A 26,629-nucleotide genomic window follows, 5' to 3' on the forward strand; every position below is an offset into this window, starting at 1 on the left:
AACACCAACTATTTAGTAAAACACAGCTACTCTTAGTTTGTGGATTCTGTCAGCCCAGGTGCCTCCAGCACACCAAACTCATCATCTCTGCTTCAGGTTTGTCTTTCTCTTTCCCCCATAACCTTGCACAGACCTCTTAGTTGTTTTAGGAAAAAAGATTCATGGTATATATGGGGAATTCATCTTGTATTTCTTGTAACTTAGTGCAATTCCAAAGCTCAGCTGGGGCTTTCCTGCAAGGAAGGGGTGCAGAAGGTCCTGTTTTTTTCCTCTTCTCCCTTCTGGAGCCTTTTTGCCTGTCACCTAATCCTGTTGGAGCAAAGACATTATCACTTTCCAAAACTCCCTCAAGCTCTCTGCCACACAGAGTGTTCAGATGTCCCAGCATTTTCACCATGCCCTAAAGATACTCACTGGGGTATGGAAGAAATTCAGATCTTGGGCAAATATTTATACCCCAGAACAGCAGGAAAGGGAGGTAACCCAACCTTTTCCTACTTGGATAAAGCCTTAGGAATTATTAAAGAGTTATCCAGGTGAACCAGCTATGCCTTGGTTGGGAATTATGTTATATGGGCTAAAGGATGTGGAAACTGTAAGAAGAGATGAAGAGTAGGAAGTGTTAAATATCCAGAACTGTTTACGGCCAGAGCAAACCAAAACACCCGACTAAAATTAAGTAAGAAGTACAGTAGAGGAATTTAGGGTGACTAAAGGGAATTCAATGCAGAAAAGAAGGTTAATTTTCACTGTAAAATCGAAACTGAACAGCTTCCCTTTTTTTTCTTTATGAAAAAAAAAAAACAACTGAAAAAAATCACAAAACAACAACCAAAAAACCCAAACAAAAATAAAACCAAATAAAACCAATGAACCAAATACCCAGTGCTGAGTAAGGAAGGCAAAAGAGGGCACGTGCAGTGTTTCTTTCTTCTGTCCTACTAATTTTCTTTCCAGATCTTCCCTTGGAGATGCACTGGTCCTGTAGCCAGTCCACAGTTTTTCTGCTCTCAGAACTATCTTGTTCTGCTAATGGGAATGGAACACAGACCAAAAAAAATTACGCCTACATACATATAAACGTGTCTGTGTGTATATACACACATTTAAACACTGTTTTTAAGAGTTCACTTGCTGCCTTTGGATGCTCACTGGCATGGAGCATGAATAGCATGAGAGCATTCAAAGGTAGCAAGTGAACATTTTAGGAAAGAAAATTCTTTGTTTTTCCTCTCCTCCTTCCTTCACAGTAAATGGTGAAATAAGAAGTGTTAGCAGGCCTGAAGTCATGGGGCCCAAGGCTTGGATTGGAGCAGGGAGAGCAGATTGCACCTTCAGCTCCTGAGGTGCCCACAAACAAAAATAACAATGTAATATAGGTAACAGTTATATCCCCCAACACCACCTTTCTTTTTTCTTTTTTTTTAAATAAACACTCCTGATCCTAGGTGATTATGGAAACATAGCATTTTAGAACTAAATTGAAAAAAATACTTCAATAAAAGGGGTAGAAAGGGAAACTGATATTCTAGTGAAAGGGCAAATGTGAGTCAGTAATTGTACTGGTTTTGTTTAATACATGTGAAATGTGAAGCAACTGTTAACAGAGTAGGAATCTCTGGGAGGCAATGGCAAGTGGCTTCTCCCTCTGAAACAAGAACTTGTGGATATTTCCAGACTGGGAGACTAGATTTAATGAGCTTGTAAGCTGTGGTATTGTGATATATCTTCCAAGAGCATAATTAAGAAGGAATTAATAGTCTTAAACTGTAAGAAACCATTTTTCTCATTTAACTTAAAACAATGAGTTAGGAGGGAAAAGGAAAGTCTGTCTCAAGGGACCCTTTGCTTATTCCAGTTAAAAGTCCCATACCTATAAAGTGATTTAACCATATCTGTGTAAACTTTGCTTTTATATAGCATGGTCCATAACCATAGGAAGGGATGTTTGTGTGGACCACCTATTTCCTCTTCATGGTCCCACTGTTTCTACAGGAGGCACATTGATTTCATGAGAAGTAATGTTAAGAGCTTAGCAATGAAACGTGGCATAGGAGCTGAAAAGAAGAAGCTGTGACTCTCTGTGGACTACCAGTGAGATAGTGCCATGTATGGGTGCTACATCACAGTCTGAAAAGCACCCTGCAATCTCCATCCCTCCAACAGCTTGGGAGATGCAGGGGGAGATAGCAATGTGACCTTTATAAATAGCTGAGTTATGCTCAATTTTTTTCTTGTGGCTTGGATATGGAGAAGCACAGACAGCCTGTGTGACTCTGAAGCCTCTAACGGAAATGAAACAGGAAGCCAGATCCTTTCACAGCTTGTTGATCTGTGAAGACAAACTGAGTCTGTAGAGACTCCTTTTCTAACCCCAGAAAAAAAGCAACCAGGGAGAGAAATCCAACTGTGGGTGATACTCTGGAGAGGAGATGCAGAGGCAACATGACAGACGGGCCAGCAAGAACAGAAACCACTTCACTGAACACAAAAACCGAAGCAGAATTAGCTCAGAAAGAAGTGTGGGTAAGTTCCTACTGCTGTGATATACATTTTGGCATGTCAACAAACTGGTGATGAGCTAGAGAAAATCCTGTACTGCTGATTGCAGCTGTACGGGTACTACTTTTACCTATGTGTCGACTACCTAACCTTGGTAGTTGTAATAAGTTATGATAAACAAGGAAATGGTTCTTGACTCTTAAAAATGGGCTTGAAAAACTGAAGGAGGAAACTATCACCAGTTCTGCACCTAGGCTTCTTACTTTTACTGGGTTGGATGCTGTTGCCTTTGTCTCAGCACTCGTTTGGAATTGCTTACATTCTTTGTGCCATTTTTAAAATCCTGCTGCCCACCTGCAGATGAGCACAGCAGTTGCTTTGGCTACTGATTTGTGGGTTTAAACAGACCCAGTTAAAATGTCTTCACACTTGCTTAGCAATGACTTTCAGTATAAGCTTTTGCTGTAATTGCTGTGCACTCTCACATGGGTACAAACAGAGGGAGGTAGTCACAGTCATGGTTGCAGCTTGGAAATTCTATGACCTGCAGAAGAACCTGGAGGTTCATGTTGTGGGAAAGTTCATAAAACTCCCCTAAAGGAAGAAAATGCCATAAATATCCCTAAGCAGTAGAACTTTTCCATCAGCACATAGTCCTGTTTGAGTATCAGAAATATATGCAGAATGCCATGACCAGGAAGTCTGGAGGAAGATAACCCAATTTAGGCTGCCTCCAGTCTGAGCTCCCTGGAGCTGTCCCATTGTCCCTGCAGAGCTGCTGCCTACTCAGAGGCAAAGCAGAGAATGCATTATTTCTGCTGAAACCTACTGAATGCATGGGCTGTGTAAGGCCTTCTCTGTCTCCCTACATTGTTCTGTGGGAGCAGGTCCAGAGGAGGACCACGAAGTTGATGAGAGCACTGGAGCACCTCCAGGAAGACAGACTGAGAAAGTTTGGGTTGCTCAGCCTGGAGGAGATTGTGTGCAGACCTTGTAGCAACCTTCCTGTGTCTGAAGGGAGCTTGCAGGGAAGCTGGAGAGGGACTCTTTTTCAGGAACTACAGTGATAGGACAAGGGGTATTGGGTTCAAAGTGAAAGAGGGGAAATTTAGGTTAGACATTAGGAAGAAATTCTTTACTGTGAGGGTGGTGAGGCACTGGAACAGGTTGCTCAGGAAGGCTGTGGATGCCTCATCCCTGGCAGGGGGAGTGGGACTAGATGATTTTTCAAGACCCCTTCCAGCCCTTAACGTTCTATGATTCTCTGAAATATTTTGGAGAAGTTGACATTTTCTGAAGCTTCCTGAACCTTTGTAGCAGCATGTTTCCAATTCTGTAGAGTCTGTGAAAGAAACTGCCTTCCACTTAGCTGCTATTTCCATTTCTGCTGTTGATCCCAGCTCAGATCTGGATCTTGCTTGCCCTCTCCAGGATTATCCTAACCCACATTCATCTAACAGGAACAGCACACACAGACCAGCCCAACAGTGCAGGAGGGTTGTGTGTTACCTGGCTCAGTCTTACAGTGCTGTATGTATCCAACACCAAGGAGAGAGGCAGGTAGAAGCTGTCCCATCTCACTCACAAGGAGGAGAGACAACATTTTCCTGCCAAAGCCTGCAAATGGAAAAAGGTCCTAGAAACCTCTACTTGACTCAGGGAAGAGGTCCAGAAAGAGCTTAAGGAGAAAGAAAAGGCACTGTGGACAGTGTTAGTTTAAAAAAGTCTCTCAAGAAGTTTCAGGTAAGTGATCTCTGATTGACTGACTGATTGATTGACTGATTGATTGATTGATTGATTGATTGATTGACTGATTGATTGATTGACTGATTGATTGTCCCAGGGCTTATTCCCATGCATAGAGGCCCAAGGCCACGCTCCAGATTGCAAATGCATGGAGGAGAGAGCAGAGAGCTGTGAAGTGGGAAGGACTCACTGATGCAGGGCTTGATCTGTAGACATTGTACCATACATTTCTTCTCTCTCCTCTGATGAGTCAGCAGCCAGATTCATTCACTTTCAAGCCTGCCTGCACAGATAAATCACCAATTAAATCCTAAGATCTTAACACAGGTTAAGAGAAGGTAGAAAGATGCAAACCTGGATTAAGCTGCAATGCTAAACCATCTTCTGCCACCAACACTGGCCTGGCCAAGGCAAGAAAAAAGCTGGAAAGGGAAGCTGAAGGATGTGATAGCTGCAGACAGGATATGGAAATAAATTAGTTCCAGCCACCTTCAAGCCTTTGCAGGTGGATGCCATGTGAGCTATATCTTGGCAGCATCTCTCTCAGCTGCAGCTCCTGAGACTCAGCTACATTAAGCACAATCTGCGAGTCCAGACAGAAAACACCAGGTAACCGATGCTGTGGAGAGGCACAGAGGTGGCACTTAAATAATTTTCCTTCCAAATGGATTTTTTGATGGAGCAGCACACAGTGCTACTTGCACAACTGACAGCTTTAGGCCTCTTAAGTCAACTGTTTACTTTTGCTATTTTTAGCTGGTTTTAAGTCTAGATTTTACTTGGATAAATGTGGCTATGACTTTCTGCAAGTGCAACTAAGTGAATGCTTGGCACACCAATATTTAGCAGGTTTTGCCTATTTTGTTCCTTGCCCAGATTAACTGAGATGGAGGAAGAAACAATCTGATATTCATGCCAGGTGATATAAATCTCTTCAGTGTTTCATGAAAAGCCTTGATCTTCAATCACTTTAATATCTTGTGGTATTTTAGGGGAAGAAAACCAAACAAACCCAAACAAAATCCAATAACAGAAGACTGTGTAAGTTTGTCTTGGCTCTGTATGGGAGCAAACTGCTTGTAACTCTGCAAAAGATTTAAGTCTTTGTTAGGACCATCACAATTCCTTTCTGTTTATCCTGCAAAGTCCTTAACGAAATGGAAGAATACTATTCTTTAATGTGTAACCAGAAAAGAAAGTATACCAGTCTATGCAAATTCTCTACATACCTCTGGGAGAAATGACACATTAAAGTCTTTTATAAGGGAAGGTACTTGGCAAAGGGGAATTTCTTTTTGGGTCAATGCACACCATCTTGTTAGAGTGAATTGGAGAGGAAATCAACATTTAATGACAGGGAAAAACCAAAAAAACAACCAATAACTTCAAAGTTATTAAGTTGTGTTTACATTTAATGGCTATATTTCAAACAGATGATGATGGCGTTGGTCTCCATTCAGGGAGCTGGAATCCCTAGAAGAGTTTCGGGCAACCCCATCCCTGGAAGAGTTCAGTGCCAGGCTGGATGGGGCTTTCAGCAACCTGGTCTAGTGGGAAGCGTCCCTGCCCGTGGCAGAGGGTTGGAACTAGATGATCTTTAGGGCCCCTTCCAGGCCGAACCATGGCATGATTCCATGCTGCTACAAAATGTAAAAGAGCGTGGTGTGACACCCGAGCACAAACTGTACCTCACTGGCGGAGGAGCGGCGCGGGTTGCTGAGGAAATGGAGAACTCCGCTGGGAGACAGGCCGAGAGACGCTGACAGGGGTTATCCCTCCTTCCCGGTTGCCGGGCACGGCCGGGTGGGATCGGGAGCGGGGCGGCCCCGCGGGATCCCCGCCCCGGGCGGTGCCGGCGCTGCCTCCGCCGCCGGCTGGGAGCCCGGGCAGCCGAGGAGAGCGGCGCGGCGGGTGAGGCGCGGCGGGGCTGCTGGGCGGGCTCGCAGGGTCTCCGGAGTCGCGGCGAGGGTTTGGTTTTATTTGCCGTTTCTTTATTTTTTCCCCCGTTTTATTTTCCACTTGACTCTTTGGGGGCCGTTTTCCAGGAGCGGCGGTAGCCGGAAAGCTGCTCCTGGGGCCGTCCCGGCGGGAGCGCCCGGCGGTGCCCCCGCCCGTGTGGGGCCGCGGGCGTGAGGGGAAGTGCCGGGAGCGGCCCGGGGCTGAGCTGCCCTGGGAACTGCTGTGTCCTGAGGGCGGAATTAGCGCCGACATGCGTGGGGATCGTGGTTGTAAAACAGCAGCTTGAGCCGCTTTCGGCTCGGGTACTCGCCGGGCTTTGGCTCTTTGCTTCGGGAGCGGTAATTATTTTGGGTTTCTTTCCCTTACTGTGTGCAGTATGAATTTGCGTGTTGCAGACTGGCTTGTATTTCTATCAGAAAGGTGAAGGTTTAGGAAAAAGGGGCTCATATATGCAGGTGTGATTCAGGAGGACCCAGGAAGGGGCCGGCTGCAGGTGGTCCCGGGTGTCAGGAATGGCTGAACGTGATCCAGGTGTGCCAGGGTGCCCAAGAAAGCCAAGGGTATCCCGGTCTCTATCAGCAACAGAGTGGCCAGCGGGAGCACGGCAGTGATTGCCCAGCTGTGCTCAGCACTGGTGAGGGTACACCTCAAATCCTGTGTCCAGTTCTGGGTCCTTCTCTACAATAAAGACATTGAGGGGCTGGAGCCTGTCCAGGGAAGGGAGGGCAGCTGTGGTTGTGAAGGGTCTGCAGCACAAGTCCCATGAGGAGCAGAGGGAACTGGAGCCTGGAGAAAAGAAGGGTGAGGGTTGACATTTTTGCTCTCTACAACTACCTAAAGGAGGTTGTAGCTAGGTTAGGGGTCAGTCTATTCTCTCAAGAAACAAGTCATACCAGGAGAGGTTTAGATTAGATATCAGGGAAAATTTCTTTGCTGAAATGGCGTTCAGGCATCAGAACAGGCTGCCCAGGGAAGTGGTTGAGTCACCGTCCCTGGAGATATTTATTAGACATGTGGATGTGGCACTTGGGGACATGGTTAGTGGTGGGCTTGGAAGTGCTCGGTTAACAGTTAGGCTTAATTTTTAAAATTTTTTTTCAACCTAAATGATCCTGTGATCTCTGATGTCACGGAGCGGTGGTCCTCTAGACTGAGGATACCATGCCCTACCAACTTGCTTTTCTGCTGTACATTCTGTGGTACATTTCTGCTTTGATGGTTACTCACCCAGTTCTCATTTTGCACTGCCTGTCTTACTAAATCAGCTTGTTTTCTCTTTGGAGGAGCTGTACAAATTGCATGCAGCTTATACTTTCATTTTTGCAGTGGAGAAAGAAGCAGATTTCTGTGGTATTCAGTGGGTGAGTTTAAGCTAGCACGGTGCTACCTGCTCCATTGCTAATACGTGCAAGTACCGTTATTCCCACTTCCGTCCTCTGGCCCGCTCCAGTTTCAGCAAGTGGTGAAACAAAGAGGCAAAATATGTGAAACAGGAAGTAATGACAGGCTAAGAAAGCTTCTTTGTAGTCACTGAAGTGTGCTTCTTTAAGAATTTAATTTCTTTGCTAGTGGACAAAAAATTTGATTAGAAACTGAGGTAGTTTCCTTATGGTAGGAGGAAAAGATGCCATTTTCGTATCTCTGTAAAACACTACCAGGTGAAGGATGTTAGAATTCATTTTGGAGGGGACAAACAGCATGAAAATGCTTGTCAGCATTTAAATCTAAGTGCTTTTATGGATAAGTATCTGTATTTGGGGATTTTAAAAAATTTAATTTTTGTAGTTCTGGGATTTTTTGCCATTTTTGGATATAAGGGTTTTTTTGACTTTACCTGTCTGGAATATGTTAAAGTGAAAAAAACACCACCACCTGCCTAGGTGGTGTTCATTTCCCATTCAGCATCAAGACTTTCTGTCCACCTTGTTTCTTAGATACAGTTTCCAGTTGACTCTTCACATCTTATCTACCAAGGATCAGACAACAAACATGAAAGGGTTGTTCAAAAATGTATGCAGTTTTTCTTGAGCTTAATGTTTGAAAATGTATGATCTTGCATGAGTAACCAGGCAAATGAGTTTGAGATTTCAGAAATACTTCTGCTGAACCTCCTGACCCCACACAGCTGAACTGTGGGAGTCACGGTGCCAGACTGTCCTAGGAGAGATGATTATGGTTTTACTTGTTTTAAAAACAGGGAATAACCAGTGTTTAGGAGTCAAAAGGTAATATAATTACACTGCTTTCATTACACTTGCATAACTAAATTTGGGTGTGATTAGAATGGCATAAGGTTTACCTTAAGGAGATTCTTAATCTCCTCTTGTTTTCGTCTGTGAAATTATTTTTTAAATTACCTTTGGGCTGCCTAAGTCATATTCTAATGGCATTTGATGGCAGTCTGACTTCTAAAAGAGTTATAGTACTCTTAATCTGAGTTGCTATCTGACATCTGACATTCACTTCAAGATCTGTTTTCTGCTTTGGTAGAATTTGGGGAGGCCCACTGAGCACAGGGCATCCTTTCCTCGCTCCTGGGCTATTGCAGCTGGCCTGATGACAGTGCGTAGCAGCAACAGGGAACTCTGCCCATGTGCTCCACTGCTGGCATTCCCAGCATAGCAGATGCCAGTTCCTCAGTGCATGGTTGCAGTGCTCTGGATCAGACAACAATGCTGTACCTTTCAGAAAGACAGAGAAACAGCTACTTATGAGTGAAAAGGTCAGAGTTTTATGATAGAAAACAGGAGTTCCACTTCTTCAGCTGCAGCAATGTAAAAGCAGTCACTGGCAGTTTTAGGAGGGGAGTTTGTTGCTAGGGATCTTGTACCAATTCTGAGGTGTTAGAGTTTTGTTTGATGAAAAGTTTGATTTTTTTTTTCCATGGGCAATATTACTCATGATTGGACTATCTGTTGCCTGATAACATAAAAGCATAACAAAAAATCCCATGAGAGTCATGTCCCAGCGTAAATGAGGACAAAAAGGAAATAAGGGGATTATTTTCCACTTCTTGAGAGGGCCCCAGTGAAGGCAAACATTGTAAAATACTTCTAAACTTCTACAGCTTTCTTCATGAATTTTCTGAGAAATTTTGAAGTCAGCATCTTTTGGTCTCTTTTCAGCCTTACACAGTGCTTGTAGCTTCTTCCTATTTTTTCACTGCTCTGCACACTATGCATTTTTGGCATCTTCCAGATCCAGATCCGAGTGCTTGGGGCTTCTCTCTAGCCTATGGGGACATGCTGGAAGCTCCTGACAGAGAGAGGAAGTGTGTGTCTCTAACTCCTGCCCCCATGTCACCAGTGAGGACAGATGTCACTATGTACTTGTGCAGAGGGATGTGTCAAAAAAGGAAGCTTGTACTCCCCACACTTTTCTTTCAAGAAACATTTTTCTGAGGAGAGTGCTGTAGACTGAGCAGAAGACATGTTGTCTTACTTGAGCCATATTCTGTGGTGGTGGAGGAGGGTTAAAGGTGTGGCAAGATGTGGCTGTATATGCTCAGTCTCTGGTCCTTTAGCGAGTTCTACTTCAGCAGGACCCCATCTCAGCTGCCTTGTCCATACATAGTATCTTGCTGAGGTTTTGCACATATTTCAAGTGTTCAGCATTTATGTTTCCAGGGCAGGGTAGTCATGTTGGGGAAATGATGCTATGTAAGTGAGAAATGTCTGCCTTAGCATCAAACTCTAGTGCCTTGATATGATGTGGTGTCCATGAGACTTTGACCATCATCAAGCCTGCCCTTGTATCTGTGCAGCAAAGTAGCACCAAGGCAAAGTGCTTGGCACTGCCTGAAGGTCAGCTGCCGCCAGGAAACCACAGAATGGTTTGGGTTGGAATGGACCTTGCAGTCCATCTGGTTCCAACCCCCTGCCATGTACAGGGACACCTTTCACTAGGCCAAGTTGCTCAGAACTCTATCTAACCTGGCCTTAAACACTTTACGGTGTGGGACATCCACAGCTTCTTCGGGCAGCCTGTTCCAGTATCTCACCAGCCTGACAGTGAAGACTTTCTACCTAATATCTAAGCTAAGCATGCTTTCTTTCAATCTAAAGGGATGACCCCTTCTTATGTCACTAAATTCCTTTAACAAAGTCCATCTCCATCTTTCCTGTAGGCCCCTTTAGGTACTGGAAGGTGCTATAAGGTCTTCTAGGAGCCTTTCGGGCTGAAAAACCTCAGCTCTTTTAGTCTGTTCTCATAAGAGAGGTGCTTCATCCCCCTGATCATCTTCATGGCCTCCTCCATGGACCTTGCACCATTAGGTCCACATCCTTCTTATGCCAGGGGTCCCAGAGCTGGATGCAGTACTGCAGGTGGGGTCTCACCACAGTGGAGGGCAGAATCACCTCCCCTGAATGGTCAGCAAGGTTTTAATTACCAAATTTATGCAAAATCAGTCTTTTTAAAACTTAAATACTTGGTTCAGATCTATCTGTACCAGAAAGAGAAGCCCTACCTATTTTCCCCAGTTTTGCTCTGAGCTCAGCACCATGCCAGGGGCTTGTCTGTGAGCAGCTTGGAGATATGTTTATTGTCCTTCAATTGTGGTTGCATTTTGGGTCATTTCCTGCATGTGAATTTCAGCTGTGACCTTCTTGCCAGAGGCCTTAAAAATAAGGGGTTTCATATAAATGAAGAACTTTAAAAATTATACTGGGGGGTTCCATGTCAGAAACTATCCAGGACCCTATATTTAATTTTCTTACTTTACAAGTGAAAGTAAGTCATGCCTCTGCCAAGTGCCAGGCCCTCAAAAAGAGCTCAATATGCAAGGTCACATTTAACTGTATTTTACAGGAGTGCATGATTAGTATTTTGTTTAGTCCTTGCCACATGACTGTCTGGTTTTTAGGCAGTTTGAGCAAGTGCAGAGGTGTGAGGGAGCTGTGGTCTATTGATCCCTGCAACTGATGTCTGGAGTGCTTTGCTTGAAACTTCTCTTGCATCCAAATGTCTGTAAAAATACCAACTGTGCATTAGCAATGACAATATTGACAGTGATATTATTATGCATGACAGTACTAATACTATTAATAATGTGCTTTTACAAGTAGAAGGCTCTTGCACAGAATATTCTGAGTTCTTGAATCACATTTTTATGAAATGTTTCTGTTGGATATGACTTTGTTATTAACCTGAGCGATAACTTAAATTTCAGTTGCTGTCTTGATGCAGTCAATTTTACCTTTCAGTATGCTTTTTTTTTGTGTAATATTTTAGGCCAGAAGTGCCTGGTAATGCACTCTCCCAAAAAGGCACACAAAATATGCCAGTTTGGAAGTGCTGCCCTGAGATGATGAGGAAAGAGCGGGCTTTAAACACTCCAGCTGCTTCCATACAAGTACCATGAGCTCTGCAGAATAAAGCTGAAGTTTTGGCTTTTGTCAGACTGGACACTGAGAGGCAGAGGGGAAGAGATGCAAGACCTATTTCTGCCATTTGCATTCAGAGTGATGGCTTTGATATTTTGCTTTCTTTGGCCTTGCTTTGTGTTTCTAATTGATCTAGAAAAGAGGGCAAGACACAAGTGAAACACTGCTGGAATAACCTCTGCACATACCTGCTGAGGAAGCATAGGCTTTGTGATCCGGTGCACCACCAGGAGATATGAATCATTTGTGATTATTAATCATAAATTATATGTAATTACTAATCCATGTGAAAAATGCACAGCTCTGCATCGTCTGCACACAGAATCAAGTGCACTCAGGAGAGGGCCATGCTCTGAAGGCAAGACACAAAATCTGTGTGGGGTGCAGCAGTCAGACCCAGTACAGAGATGGGAATGATGAGCAACATGGATGTAGTTTGGTGAGATGGGGCTGGCTTTCTCCTTGGACAGTAAACAAGCTCAGAAGAATTGATTTTTTTGCTTGTCATCGGTACTTGATCCTGCTGTTTTCCTGGATATCAGTTAACTTTTTATCAAAAAAAACCCAAAACAGATAGCATCAAATTTCTTGGACTGTCCTGCATTGTGTGCTTACAAAGCATCCCGGCAGAGCCAGGGGCACTTCCTACGCTGGAAGTGAAACCCCAGGAGTGGGGCAGCTGCCACTGGACCTCTGCCTGGAGAGACCAGGAGGAATGCTGCCTGTGGTATCCCCAGCCACCTAATGACTGTGCATCTTTGGAGGGTGGGATGGTTGGTGCAAGTCTTGTGCTTTCTAGCAAAGAAGATTTAGAGATCAGGGGGAGGAAAATTACTGTTATTGCTAAGTAAGACTTCTTTTTTCCCCCTAACCAAGTTTCAGTTATCTAGACATATCAACGTAAAAGCCCAAGGTATTTATATTTAGGATGGTCAGGAGGAAAGTATTTTATTCTGTCAGTTTGGATTCAGCATGGCAAAGAAAAAAAAAGAAAAGCATTTTGAGAATTGAGAAACAACCATGAGTGGCATTAGGGGTGACTCAACATCCAACTCTGCAGCAGGCAGAATGAGAATTCTTAGAGTGGGCTTCTTTCAAATAATAGATTTAGTGCATTTACGTAAGTTCTGTTTGAAGTGTTCAGGCATTAAATAGCAATTCTGAATGGGAACAGATTTTTTTCCACATTAAGAAAAAAACAGTAGCAGATATTTCATAGGCTCCTTCTTTAAAAGGATGTTATTTCATTTTTTCATTTTTTAAAAATAAGAATAAGAGTTTTAGAGAGCTTCATGTTTTTTTAAATGGCATGAAGTGCTCTTCATGTGTTTCTCATCCAGTATTCTGGACTGTAAATTCTCAGAAGGCTTCTGTCATGATTTTTCTTACTTAAATGGAAGCGGGGCTAAGCATTATTCATCTTGGATGAAGCACCCTGTGCCTTAAAAAGGAAGCTAAATTGTACAGGAAATGAAGAATTGAACTTTCCTTTTGTTCTTGTAGGCATTTGTAGAGAGAAAATGGCATGTGCAGGCTAAGGCATGCATTAATATCTTGATTATATAGCTGAAATTGGTTTTGTAAAGGTAATTCTAGTTGGGTATAATTTAGATAATCGCCCAGTAGGTAAGAACACATTATGGTTGTTGCTGCACAGTGGGAATAAGTTGTGTCACAACTGGATAGATGCATTAACACTGGGAGTTCCTGCTGATGATCAGGGAGTCTGAAGAAGGCTGCCAGCTCTATATTCTCTGTATTTTTCTGAAAAAAAAAAAGACCGAGGGAGCTAAGAGGGCACTTGGGAAAGCCCTATGCAGAAGATTTGTGTAAATAAAACCTTTCTTGCAACTGATGGGCCTCAGTGTTACCAAAACTATTCTGTTTTCTAGATAATTATGTGATTCTGCTTGTGGTTTGGGGCTGGCATTCTCATTTGTGTTTTGGTTTTTTTGATTAGAAGGTATCTGATCAGCAGACATGGTTGAATTTGTGATAAGTCATTGACGATTACTATCTTTGTTTGTAAATTATTTTCTTTTCCTTATTATACCAAGGAGAGATCCTCATCTTTCCTGTTTGTTAGAACACATGAATGTTTCTTAAAAAGTTGACATTGCTTTATTCTGTAAAGGAAGGGGTTTGTAATGAAATAGTTACTGAATTAAGCAGTGCTTCTCACATATCTTGGTATGTGTTTGATCTGTTTTCAGTATTTTTTTTTCCTGTGGTGCTGATAATAAACTGGGAAATCAAAGAATTTGTAATCTCTTGGCACCACTTAAAAAGGCATATTTCTCTCTTCTAGACTCTAATGTGATGTAATCTTTTGTAGGTATTGAATTTGTATAATTAATAATTTTTCTGTGTCTCCCTCTTGGCTCATTCAATTGAGGTCTATGTACACATGTCCATCAGGCTTGAGCCGGTTCTATGAGGGTAAGTGTGTTTGTTATCACTTAAAAGAGGGACTTAGCCTTTTCTGTAACATACCTTGGTGCTGATGGTGTATAATCTGAAAAGCAGCAATGTGCAACAACGTGAAGAGAACTGCATGCACACCTTGAACACAGGCAGACTTGGACCTCCGTGCCAAGCTTTGCATGTCTCAGTTGAGGGGTCTCCCTTTCTAGCTCTGCATCCAACAGAGGAGGGAGAAGGAGTGGTTCAGGTGGGGCAGCGTAAGGGCTGGCACAGAGGCAACCCACATTCTGCCCCCCTCTTTGAATGAGGGTATACTTGCTTTTTGGGAATTAGGAACATAATTTTGTGTGATGGGAAAATGAAACCTGGCCACTTTATGGTGACAAGTGCTATGTCCTGCTTTCAGTACCAAAAAGACCGTGAAGAGTAAAGTCCCAAAAAGAAATCATTCTGACATGTTTTAATTTGGGAAGATGCTCTGTTATCTTCCTGATGGCCTTGTTAATGGTATGGAGAAAAACAGTAAAGGGTGATTGCTCCATCAGACATGCTGGGGTGTTCAGTAATGTATACAGTGCTGTCTCCTAGCTCCCAAGCTGATCTCTGACATTTTGCATTTCATCAACTATGCATATTTAAGGTGGCAGCCTCCAAAAAAAGTTGTGAGGGAGTCAAATGTGAAGCAAATACTTTAGAGATTCTTCTTGAGTTACTTGAGAATGAAACAAATGTTGCAGATGTCTCTTACTTATCTTTTTTTCTGGCCTTTTTTGTTGGATTTTTCCCTCTGTGTGTCTCTCCTGCTGGCTTTGCAGGGGGTAAAAACTTAAGGCTTGGCACTAGCAGGAAGCTGATGTGGCATGAAAAGAAAACATGGTGTACTGCCTGCTCTGTAAGATAAACACTGCTATCAGCTCCTGATCAATTCCAGCGCTCTTCAGCCTCTGTTCTTCCAAATTTCTGCATGGCAGAAGAGGCAGGCCTCCCTGTCCTGCTGATGCTCGGTCACAGTCAGTCTTCAAGAAGATGGAAGCCCAGCAGCTGGTCACAGCACCAACTGCTCCTGTCACTGCCTCCTGAGGAACAGGATGAATTGTGCCCATATCCCAGGGAATGGATTTGGTTTAAAAAGATCTGTGGTTATTTTACTCCACCCACTAATGTACTATTAATTTAATTGCTCGTTGATTTCTGAAAGGTGCAGGGAGGGGGGTGGCAATATCTATTTTAAGCTACTGCCTTCTTTAATTTATGCTCATGATGTATTTTTACCAGCAGCACTTTGTGATCCAACTGCTACTTCTAAATGTCATTTACTTGAATAAAAAATGTAATTAATTTCTAAGTGTGACATAAGCACCAAAAGTATTAACTGAATCACAGAGTGCTCTTCGAACAGCAGCTTTCCAATGACAGGAGTGAAAGTTAATGAAGTCCAAGGTATGCTGCAATACAAGTGTAGCAAAAATACTCAAAATCACTTGTTTGCAGGTTTTTCCATTGCCCATTAGGCTTTCTTCTAGGGAACTACTCATGTTGAATAAAAATGGGAAGCATTATTTGGTTATCTCACGTTCTCTAACACTGATTTGTGTTTCTTATGGAAACCAGTAACCCTGTGCTTTCCAGCACTCCTTGAAGAGCAGTTGCTCAAGCACCTGTTAACCATAGGCATTGAAAGAGAGATTGTTGAACTCCAGCAGCCTGAGGTTTTTTCAAGATTATTACCATCAAAAACTTTTTCAAAAGATTGCATGATTCAGTTTAAAAACTAATGTGGAGCTGTCATCTTTCTGCCTGTAAAGAGGGGTAAGGGAAGAAATTTTGCATTCACGTGTATTTCTTGGTTCTCCAAAATGTAAAGTATGTAATTTTAACAGATGGACTAGCTCTTGATTTTTTTATAGAGCCAGTTTGTTCAGAATCAAATGTGGGAGTGGACCATACAGCCCTTTTCCAGAATTAAATTAAAGTCTGTTGCAACTTTCCTTTGATATTGTATATTTAAACTGGTGTTCATTTCAATCATCATTGGTTTGCACACAACAGTGTAAATCCAGAATACCCACTGATCCATGGGCTGAACATCTCTGAGCCATCAGATTCCATTCTAGTGGACCGAAGAATCAGTTATTCAAACTCCATGGAGTTTTTTTTCCAATGCTGATGCCTTTATCTTAAAGGAGAGAGAGAAAAAATTGCAGTTGCTTGATTCTGCTGGGATTGTCATTTCTTTAGGTAGAAGTTTGTGTGCTTATTGAGAACGTGCCTACCAGTGTCCCTCAGGAGGAAGTGGGAGTGTGTTTATATGTGCGTGTGAGCTGTAAGTGGGAGTGTCTGGTTTTTCTATGAAGTTTTCCATTTCCAAACCTTACAGCTGATGTTTTGTTGTCGTTACTTGGCATCAGTAATAAACTGGAGTTTTCTGGAGCTTCAGAACTAGCACTGCAACCCCACCTCTGATTACTTAAAATTTATGGACACCTTTTCATTTACAGCTCTTAACCTGCCTTTAGTTCACAGGAGAGTCAAGGTCTGGGTCTCACCACCAGGTGACTTGCATACAAAATCTTGTAATAAAACTTCTTCAAACAACAGAATATTGGGAAAGGCTAAGTATCAGCAGTGCTCTGTGTATATATGCAACAGTGCTCGTAAAAAGTGAGTGCATCACTATTTATCTTGTTGCTAAGGTTGGAATTGATATGTAACTCTTTGACTGGATTGTTGTCCACAGTGCATGTGCTTAACTTACTTGGAAAACTTAAGCCCCTCTTAAATTTCCTGTCAAAGCCAGGAGGGGCAGAAGTTCAGCTGACATAAAACTATGTGGAATGAGTAATCCCCCCTGTAGACTCCCTGGAGAAGGATCTTTTCAACCTTCTCTGTGGATGCCTCTATAAAAAGTTTAGTTCTTTTAAGGTTTTGTACTAAATCAAAAATAAATTAATAACAGAGCAGCTGTTCATCATGAGCTCTGGGAATTTCCTATATTCAAATTTCTTCCAGAGGACAAATTTCTTACTTAAGGAGCAGATACATCCTTTGTCAACTGTTCAGTCTCCAGGCCCTCTCTCACTTGGAGGTCTTCTTATCAAAAATAGACAACCATAATCTTTCCTAACCTTGTCTACAATGCCAGAGGAGTGACAGAATCTTGTCCTTGTTTATATCTGTGAAGTAAGTGTGTAGCCTCTCTGTGATGATCTCCTGAGCTTTCTACCAAATCCCTGAGGAGGATCTTTCTCTGGAGTTTTAAATTGACCCTAAACTTACCCAAATTGAGGCAGGAACATTCCTTTAATTCCCCAGGCAGTCATATGATGCTTAGTCAGCTAATATTGCCTTATATGGCCCATTTGTTGACTACAAGTAAGTCCTACAACCCCTGGTCTTTAAAATCATGACTTAGAGACAAAATAATGACAGTACAGGTCTCAAGATCAGCACATCCTGAAGTAAAGAAATTAACAATTTTGGGGTTTTTTTGTTATTGAGCAGTGTGTTTGATACCAGTCTTCCTGTGACTCCATTGTAACTATATATATAGCCTTCACTGCATGCAGGAGAGTGTGGAAATGTGAACTATGTGCACCCACGCCCCTAGAAACTTGAAAAACTAAGTGTATAAATTATGTCTATTAAGTAAAATATTTTAATCTTTTACATGTCATGTTTTGTGTTTCATTAGAAGTGATACCATGTTTGGATGATCTTTCTTTTTGCAAGAAAACAAAGAGAAACAAGTACTTCAAAATAGTGATGAGATTTTTCTTCTCTCTCTTTTGATCCCTATTTTAGGAAGGCATGAGGTGTGGTCCTGGAAAACTGCCAGCAAAGAATCCCTGTGTCTCATGTGGCAAAAAGTGAGAGTGCAGCTAATGTTAAGCATGTCCTTCCTCACCGCTCTTTTTTGGTATTGTAGAAGGCTATACAGCTTTTTAGCACAGCTGCTGAAACGGTACGTTTTTATTAGGCAGACTTTAATCTTCCACACTGTTGCTTATTTCAGTAAATACTGACCTTCAACACCTCCTTGTTGACACGTGTTCTATCATTTGTGTTTCAGGTGGAGCAACTACCTTCAGAGGCAACTCATAAGTAAGATTTTTGTTGTCACTCCACATTCATTAATGGCCCTCACAACTTCCCTTTAAATGCACAACAGCTGAACGTAACTAATCTGTGAATCAATCCTTATTTAGGGAATCTCAGTGTGCTGCCAGAAGTTGATCTACTTGGTTACAGTGCAAGAGAATGGAAAGGAGAAACAAAGCAGGCCAAACAGATGAGGGAGGTAAGAGTTAAATTTTAATCTCTGCATGAGGACAGGGGAGAACCAGCACCTGGGAAAGGAGTAGCACACTCAGCACAAACAGCTGCAGCAGCTATCAAAGCCTGCTGCACTGGCTAGTCAAATGAAAAGCAAACGGGACAGCATGAACATGGGTCTAAATAAAGAGTGAAGCAGTGCAGGTCAAAATGTAGGTCAGGTTTTAGTCTTGTGTATATATTCTAAATTCCGTCTTCTAGCACCAGCAACCTTAACAGGAAAAATCATCCCCAGTGCTAAAGCCCAAATAATGTGGTCTTAGGCGCTGTCACTTGGCCAGCCTTTGATTTAAGGTAAAAACTCTTACTCCAGGGAGGAAGGAAGCACCACATCTATTTCTCTTCCAAGTTCTGACAGTCCATGCTTGGCAGTCCATGCTTCCCCTCTCCAGTATCATCAGCTGCAGCTGATGGCAGGCAGGGCAGGAGCTGGCATCTAACCTGTGCCAGCTTGGGTGCTGCCCAGCAGGCATGTAGCTGGGGTGCTGCATGGTGGCCATCCCATGCCTTTGGGCACAGTCCCTCTACTCCAGCTCTGCAACCCAGCCCAGGTGTTTCTGTGCCAGTGTCTTCCCTGCCCAGGGTGCTGCTGGCAAGACAGGGAGTTCAACTGCACTGGTGCATTTGACATGTATTGGCTTTAGGTCGTGGTATTGGAATCTCAGAGCAAATGCATACCAAGAAGGACTTAAAGGGTGAAAAGAAGCTGATAAGGATAAACAGTAGCATAAAGGGGTTGTAGCAAAAAAAAGATAGTTTTCAAAAAGCTGGAGTTACGTTTAAGTGGTGAACAGAGAAAAGATCCAGTTTTGCCATGTTAAATGCAGGAACACAGCAGTGCCAAGAGTTCACAGAACAACACACGAGGCCAAAAACAATTTGGAGGAGCAAGTAACAAAAGATAGCAAAACTTCTAATAAATTTGCAAGCCCATACTGGGCAAAAAGCCTTTCAGAAAATCTATAAGCCTTCTGGAAGACCAGACCTGAAAAGGAGAGTCCTGTATATGGAGCAGTCAGTGGATGTCTGGTTGCATCATGTAGAAGTTGCCATGGTAAGGAGCACATTTTAGGATGAGGTCTTGTGAGATCCAGCATATCATGCTTACTGTTCCCAAAAGGAACAATCCCATGTTTGTCTTGTCTCTCCGTCTTTCTCTTCTTGTCCTAGCTCAGCAGTCCCTCTTCCTCTTTTGTGCTGGCTCCTGTCTCCTTTTGGATGTGGTACATCTAGGTGGTGAGCTGATAAAGCAAGTCATGTAGAAAGAGGCTTCTCTGAGGCCCTCAAGCTTGCTGAAGCAGCAGGAAACTCCCTCAGCAGAAAGAGTTTAATAGGCTTACTATCTCAGCTGATACACTAAGGGTAAGGGGATAGAGTGCAGCTGAGAAGTGGTGGGGGGTTGGGGTGAGGGAGTAACCAAGATAAACCGAGGATGAGGAATTGAGACCATCCTGCTGCCCCCTTCAGGTAGCAAACTGGAAGTGATGGAGCCTGTGGGACTTGTCCTCTCCCTAATTCTCTGCCAGTTTATTGCTCAGATGGCAGCCAGTGGTAATGCAGGGTGTGTATCTGGACCAAGGGCTGTCCACTTCAGCACAGAGCTGCCAGATCTGCTCTGCCTCAGGTCAGTGTTGCACGATGGATTCAGGTCAATGTAAGGAGATGTTTTTTGCCAAAAGGAGTTTTCTCTATATACTGGAGAAAACTGCCCTTTTGCTGCTGCATCTCACATGTCAGTGCAAATTGTTAAAATGGTTGAGGTTAAATCTGTGCTGATCTGCTCTAATTTGGTTGACCATGTGAATGTTTACAGTAGCAACAGTGCAGAGACTTGAACGAGTTGCTGGGTTTGGAAGGAATGCAGAATCACTCTTAATGGGCAGTGCCAGTCTAAGGTGTTTACAAAAACGTGGTATTTAACATTTCTGTGTATATAAATCTTAAAAAATATACTCTTTTGTTTCCCTAGCTCCCTCTTATAAGTAGTTTGGAATTGGACTTCAAACGACATTGTGTTTTTTCCAAGGTTTAATATTTTTTTGCTAATTTTTCTTGGTTTCTTTCTAGGCATATGAAGAATTGTTTAGGAGCTCTCATATCAAATACCTGAGACAAGTCAGGAGAGACAACTACAGTGTAATAAGAGCGGTGCTTTTTCAGATATTCAGCCAAGGCATTCCTTTTCCTTCATGGATGAAGGAAAGAGATATATTGAAGGTAAAATTAATTTCCTAAATGAACACATTTTAGCTATCCATGCACAGCAGAAGGAAGTTTTGTTCAATGTGAAAAGTGGTACGCTGGCTGTCAAAGTGGAGAATCATTATCAGAATTCAAAGAGAAGTTTTTCAAACCCATTGAACTATATTTAATTGCAAAAACTCCCTAATCTAAATATACCAATGTGAACATGAGTCTAAATGATGTAAAATAAAAAAAGAAAAGTAAAAGTGGATGGATGAATGTTACTGCTACCCTGCTAGATGTCACTCCCTTAACACAACAGGTTATTTGCATCCTCCCCATCCACATCCATGCAAAGTTCAGTGGCTCACTTGGGAGCTGCTGTGTTGCTGTAGCAGCAGATATCTTGATATCCTGCCCTGAGCTCCAGGAGCTTTATCAGGAGATAGTGACAGGGAGGTGGGATCTGTAGCTTTTGCCTGTAGAGATTTGTGTGCAGACTGGAAGGTCTCTGTAATCCTAAATACCTCACTGAATTTGGAAGTATCCAGCTTTTCCAGAGTGTGGGTTATATATTTTGCTGAAAGCATATTTTCTTTTTTTTTTTTTTTTTTTTTTTTTTTTTGGCTGGTCCTGTTTTAAAAGTTTCTTAAGGACTTGGCAGTTAAGTGGATCCTCCTTCATAGCATTTGTATTTTGAGGTCCATTTATTTTGTTGTTTGAACTGTACAAACAGCTGATAGAACCACATCATAAATTGTATGTAGACAAGTTTATATAACCTTATACTCTGCTTCTTGTTATGGTTATGATTAGCTTGCCTTTTGTTTTTTCCCCAGCTCCCTGAAAAGCTTTTGTATTCTCAAGGTTGTAACTGGATTCAGCAATACAGTTTTGGGCCAGAAAGATACACGGGTCCCAATGCCTTTGGGAAATTGCGCAAATGTATGGAGGCCTTAAAGACAAACGTGAGTATCTAGGAAATGGTTGGGAGGAATAAAAGCCTTGAGAAATGGGTGCAGACAGAGTTAAGGAACTTCTCCTGGTTACATATTTGTGGGGCAGCCAGCCTCCCTCCCAGGTTCACACTGCTGAGTTGCTGGGAAGGCCATCACTTCTCCTGCAGGGGAATCCAGGTTTTGGTGATCCACTAGGCCAAGGACTCAGAAGTTCCCTGCAAGTGAGGGAGGCCACCATCCCCACAGCTAGTCTTTGCCATCAATTGGCTCCTGAAGTATCTCATCATTTTGATTAAAAGTAAACATGGTGTATGAGATGCTTCTAGATTCCGTCTCCAGCTGGAAAGGAGTAAATAAACAATGCATCTTCTCCTAAAACGATTGTATTTTCTTTGCTTCTATCCCCATTAAATGTTTTAATTATCCATTTTTGCTATAATTTCTCTCTGTAAGCTTGCACTTGATTGCAAAGACCTGTCAGCCTCACTGCCCCCTCTGCTCAGCATTGCCAGATTGCCATCATCGCCAACCCAGGACTATAATTCTTATTTAATATAAGAATTATATTATAATATTCTTATTTGATATAATACATATTTAAATCATGGGGAGATTTAGTAGCCCCAAAGCCTTCTGAAAGAGAGATAAAGAGTTGGTCTGTCAAGACCTTGAACATTTCTTGAGCTCCTCTGGGGTTTCTGTGCATCTGCAGTGATAGTAGTCGTTAATTTGAAAAAAAAAACAAATCAAAACCCCAAACAGACTAATTTAAGCTCTAGAAACAAAGCATTAGAAAGAAAAAGAGGGGATTAATATCGATGATTTGGTCCCTTGCCTGCACCCTTGCTGTTCCAAAGTGACGGCTGCATCTTCTTGAGATGGGCCTGGTAGTTGTTATGTGCAGTTATCATTTTGTTCTGGTTGCTCTTTGCATTTCCCAGTGTTGGGTTATATGGCTTTCATTTTTAGCTTGTTAGCTGATGTTAGTGCATGAAGCATTTAATCTGCATTTTTAAGAAAAAAATTTCAAGCTAAAAGAATTAATAAATCCTTACAATTAACAAATTGTTTCAGAGCAACTCTGTGATGCCTTGTGCCATTACTGGGCATGAGATATAGCTCCCAGATGATGTTTGGCCAGTGAGATGGATTTTTGCCTATTTTTACTAACAGTGTTCTTTGCTGCTTTCCCACCTCCATGATCATCGAATCATTTAGTTTGGAAAAGACCTTTAAGATCATTAAGTCCAACCATTTACCCAGCACTAAAGCATGTCCACAACTGCTACATTTATACTTTTAAAAATCTCCAGGGACAGTGACTCAACCACATCCCTGGACTGCCCGTTCCAATGCTTGACAACACTTTTCATGAAGAATTTTCTCCTAGTATCCAATCAAAATCTCCTCTGGCAAAACTTCAGGTGTTTTCCTCTTATTCTGTGACATGTTAGCTGGGAGAAAAGACCAACTCCCCACCTGGCTACACCCTCCTTTTAGATAGTTGTAGAGTGTGATAAGATTTCCCCTTCAGCCTTGTTTTCTCCAGGCTAAACAACCCCAGCTTCCTCAGCTGCTCCTCATCAGACTTGTGCTCCACCAGCTCCACTGATCTTCTCTGGACACACTCCAGCACCTCAATATCCTTTTCATAGAGAGGGACAAAAAGTGAACACAGGATTTGAGGTGTGCCCTCACCAGTGCTGAGTGCAGGGGGACAATCACTGCCCTGCTCCTGCTGGCCACACTATTGCTAGTACAGGCCAGGATGCCATGGCCTTCTTGGCCACTTGGGCACAAGCTGGCTCCTGTTCAGCTGCTGTTGACCAGCGCACCCACTTTTCCCCTCCTTTCCTCTGAGCCACTTTCCAGCCACTGCCCCCCGCCTGTAGCACAGCCTGGGGTTATTGTCACCCAGGCAGGGCCCAGCACTTGGCCTTGTTGTGCCTCAAACCATTGGCCTTGATCAGACTGGGGGCTGCTGCCTGCAAATGCTGCTGTGCCTGGGCTCTGTTGATTAATAGCTGCTTTACACTTAGACCAGGCTTCTGTTCCTGTTTTGCAATCTTTTGTGTTAAATAGAATTCTTAATAATTTTGATAATATTCTTCTTCTGTGTGCTTTCCAGTGGGCTGAAATAAGTGCTACAAGAGATCATGAAGAAAGAGGAAGCATGTGTAATACACTATTTTCTGATGAAAGCAAGGAATACAAACTATATGAGGCCATAAAATTCATCATGCTCTATGAAGTTGTTGAAGCCCATGAGAAGATAAAGTGCAGGGACGAACCTGTACACAACCTTTTTAGCCTTCTCTTTGCTCGTGATTCTTCATCTGATCCTCTGAGTTTCATGATGAATCATCTGAACTCCATAGGAGACTCTCTTTGCTTAGACCAGGTGAGGATATAGATGAAAAAATCACAAAACTTACTCCATCTTCTTGGTAATTAGGTGATTATATTATACATCATCCATGATAGCTGGCCCTTTTTTTTCCTTTGAGATGTGGGGAAGTGGACTGAGGATACTGCAGTAAGAGTGGACCAAAAATAAATGCTACAGGTTATCAGTAAGACATAGTTTAGAATAATAACTTTGATATGTAAAATAGTTTAAGATGATGCTGTTTTCACCTGTTGTTTTGCTTTTCCTATCTGTTCCACTATGCCAAATCGTGTAGTATCACTCTTCCCACCCTTTGGTTCTCATGAGATGTAATGTCTATTAAGAGTAGGTAATAAGAACTCTACTAATCACCTTTATATGTTAAGGTTTTTGTTTCCTGTTTTATAGTCAGTGAGAAGTTCAGTGCTGATATAGAAACTCCGCACTGCCACTCTGCAAATGGTTTCACTTTCCAATGGCTGCAATTATTTTTAAAATTAATTTCAGTTATCAAGGTAATTGTTACGTGATGCAGTCAGATTTAGGAGCAGTTTGATTATAACTGGACAAAGTTCTGCTCTGTCTGGCTATGTCCAAGGATATGCAGTCAGTCAATATTTAGGAGCAGTTTGATTATAACTGGACAGAGTTCTGCTCTGTCTGGCTATGTCCAAGGATATGAACTTTTCCCCAACCTTTTTTTTTCCTGATTAAGCAATCCATTGCAAGAAGTATCAATGAAGATGCCAGTTCTCCAGTTTCATATATGTGAAGTACCAAGAAACTTTTTGCTTTCGCTGTAATGTTTTCTGTATGTAGCAAGTGATCACAAGGTGGCAGGCTTCCCATTTTTTCAGGGTGTATCAGTCTTGATAAGAGCTATTCCTTTCTTGCTCCCCAGTCAGCTGTGTGAGCTGGTTTGGGAGCAGGTAAAGTATGATGTCAGGCAGAGAAAAAATGTTTCTACATGCAAAAGAGAAGTGGAAGGACTGTTGGGAATACCTCAAACCTTTAATGTTTTTACTCCACTAGGAAAAGGGCCCCTTTTATTCCTTGTCTACTGTTTTGAAGCTAAATGACCTGCCTTAACTTGGATTATCTTCAGTTTAGTTTTTGAAGCCTAGAAATAAATGTCTTACAGATTTCTTTCATTTTTAGGTTGAACTGTTTCTTCTTGGATACTTACTTGAAGTAAAGATACGAGTTTACAGACTGCATAGGTTTAATACAGAGGAATTTCAAGTTAATTATCCGGATGAATACCGAAGGGAATGGAATGAGATTTCTCTCCTGACTGAGGATGACCGCTACTATCACATCCCCCTTTTCAGAACGTGAAGGATCAGTGACTTTTTTTTTTTTCCCTTTGTCTAGTATAGTGAATGACCAGTTCCAGTGAATTAGGTTTCTAATCAGCAGCAGTAAAATCTTAAGAATGCTCATTAATGATTACAAAATGGTTTATGGGTTTATTGTGTAAACATTTTGCTTTCCCATTGCAGCTCAGTTCACCATCAGTCAGCCATAAAAAACATAAACTATATTGCTATACTGTCTGGGGCAAAAAACCATGATGTCTGAGGGTTGTCAGACAAAAAAAATATTGGACTGCCTGACAACGAAGGCAAAGGTTATCCTGGGTTTTCCATTGCTAGCCTGAGGGTTTACTCTGACATCCATGGATGGGTTAAACTCAAGTGCCTAAAGCAATGACTGCCTTTCCCTACTCCTGTCTGTCTCTAGCTAGGGAGGATGACTCACAGAGGAAGGATTCCACAGTCTATATTCCATGCTATTTAACTTGCATTGACTTGAGATGGGAGGATATAAACTGGGGCCTCTGCATGGCTGCTTGAAATCCACTTGGCTTCCCTTGTTGCCAGAGCACCTCTCTCCAGGGATGGGCAGAGCAAGCAGCAGCAGGTTGCACTTAACTTCAGACATGGAAAATGGAGCTGTCTGTACCCTGTGGTGCTCCCTGAAGGGAAAGAACTGTTACACAGGGGGAGAATCAACGCAGAGAAATATTGTGCCAGATGAGTGGAAGATCTCCTGTGCAAGTGAGTATAGTACATTGCCTTCTCCAAGGTAAAAAGGGCAACGTTAATAGGTAACACCCAGCAGAGTCACAGCCAGTGGCTGCATATGGCTTTGGTCAACTTGCAGATCCTCAAAGAGCTTATTTCAACATTACCTGCCCAGATTTCCTTTGCAATTCATCTGAGAAAGCTTTGCATGGAATACAGGCCAAAACACTGCATTTTCAGAAAATATGAATTTTTTATGCATTATATGAATTCAGCAGTGTTGCATATATGTTTTATCCTCTGATTATGTGTTAATCTCCTTGCCTAAGATTCCTATATTTAATTTAGACCTCTGGATTTGAAGAAGTCTGTCCAGGACAAGTAAATGAGATTTACCTTCCTACATGGAACATTTTGCTCAGTCCTGTTTTCTAAAAGAATCAATGTGTTTTGATTATTTCAAAATAAGGGTCCTTAACTTGAAGAAGTATTAGATCTCTCAAAATATTTGTGAAAAGCTTACAGTGTCACAGGCTAATGGTTGTATTGAAGAGGGTGGGATTTATTAAGAAACAAGCCTCTCCTTTCCTTATCCTGGAGATACAGAGGGACAGGCAGATTTGTTTTATTAAACCTGCTGGATAAAATGCGAGCCAGTAGCAGAAATGGGAACAAGGCCTGCAGGAGCCAAAGCAGTTGCATGAAGTATCTTCATGGTAATGC

General features: G+C 42.3%; 1 protein-coding gene across 1 annotated transcript; it reads left to right on the forward strand.

Annotated features, from left to right (window-relative positions):
- Positions 1-2,432: 2,432 nt before the first annotated feature.
- Positions 2,433-25,369, forward strand: OTULINL (OTU deubiquitinase with linear linkage specificity like; the record flags this gene model as incomplete). Its single annotated transcript, XM_084202299.1, has 8 exons — positions 2,433-2,526; positions 17,817-17,976; positions 18,085-18,116; positions 18,221-18,312; positions 20,415-20,564; positions 21,371-21,499; positions 23,619-23,891; positions 25,038-25,369. The coding sequence occupies 8 exons, from the start codon at positions 2,433-2,435 to the stop codon at positions 25,215-25,217; spliced, it is 1,110 nt and encodes a 369-aa protein (XP_084058425.1). The 3' UTR covers positions 25,218-25,369.
- Between the last annotated feature and the right edge of the window lie 1,260 nt (positions 25,370-26,629).

Source organism: Fringilla coelebs (assembly GCF_963513975.1).
Source record: "Fringilla coelebs genome assembly, chromosome: 1".
NCBI lineage: Eukaryota > Metazoa > Chordata > Aves > Passeriformes > Fringillidae > Fringilla > Fringilla coelebs.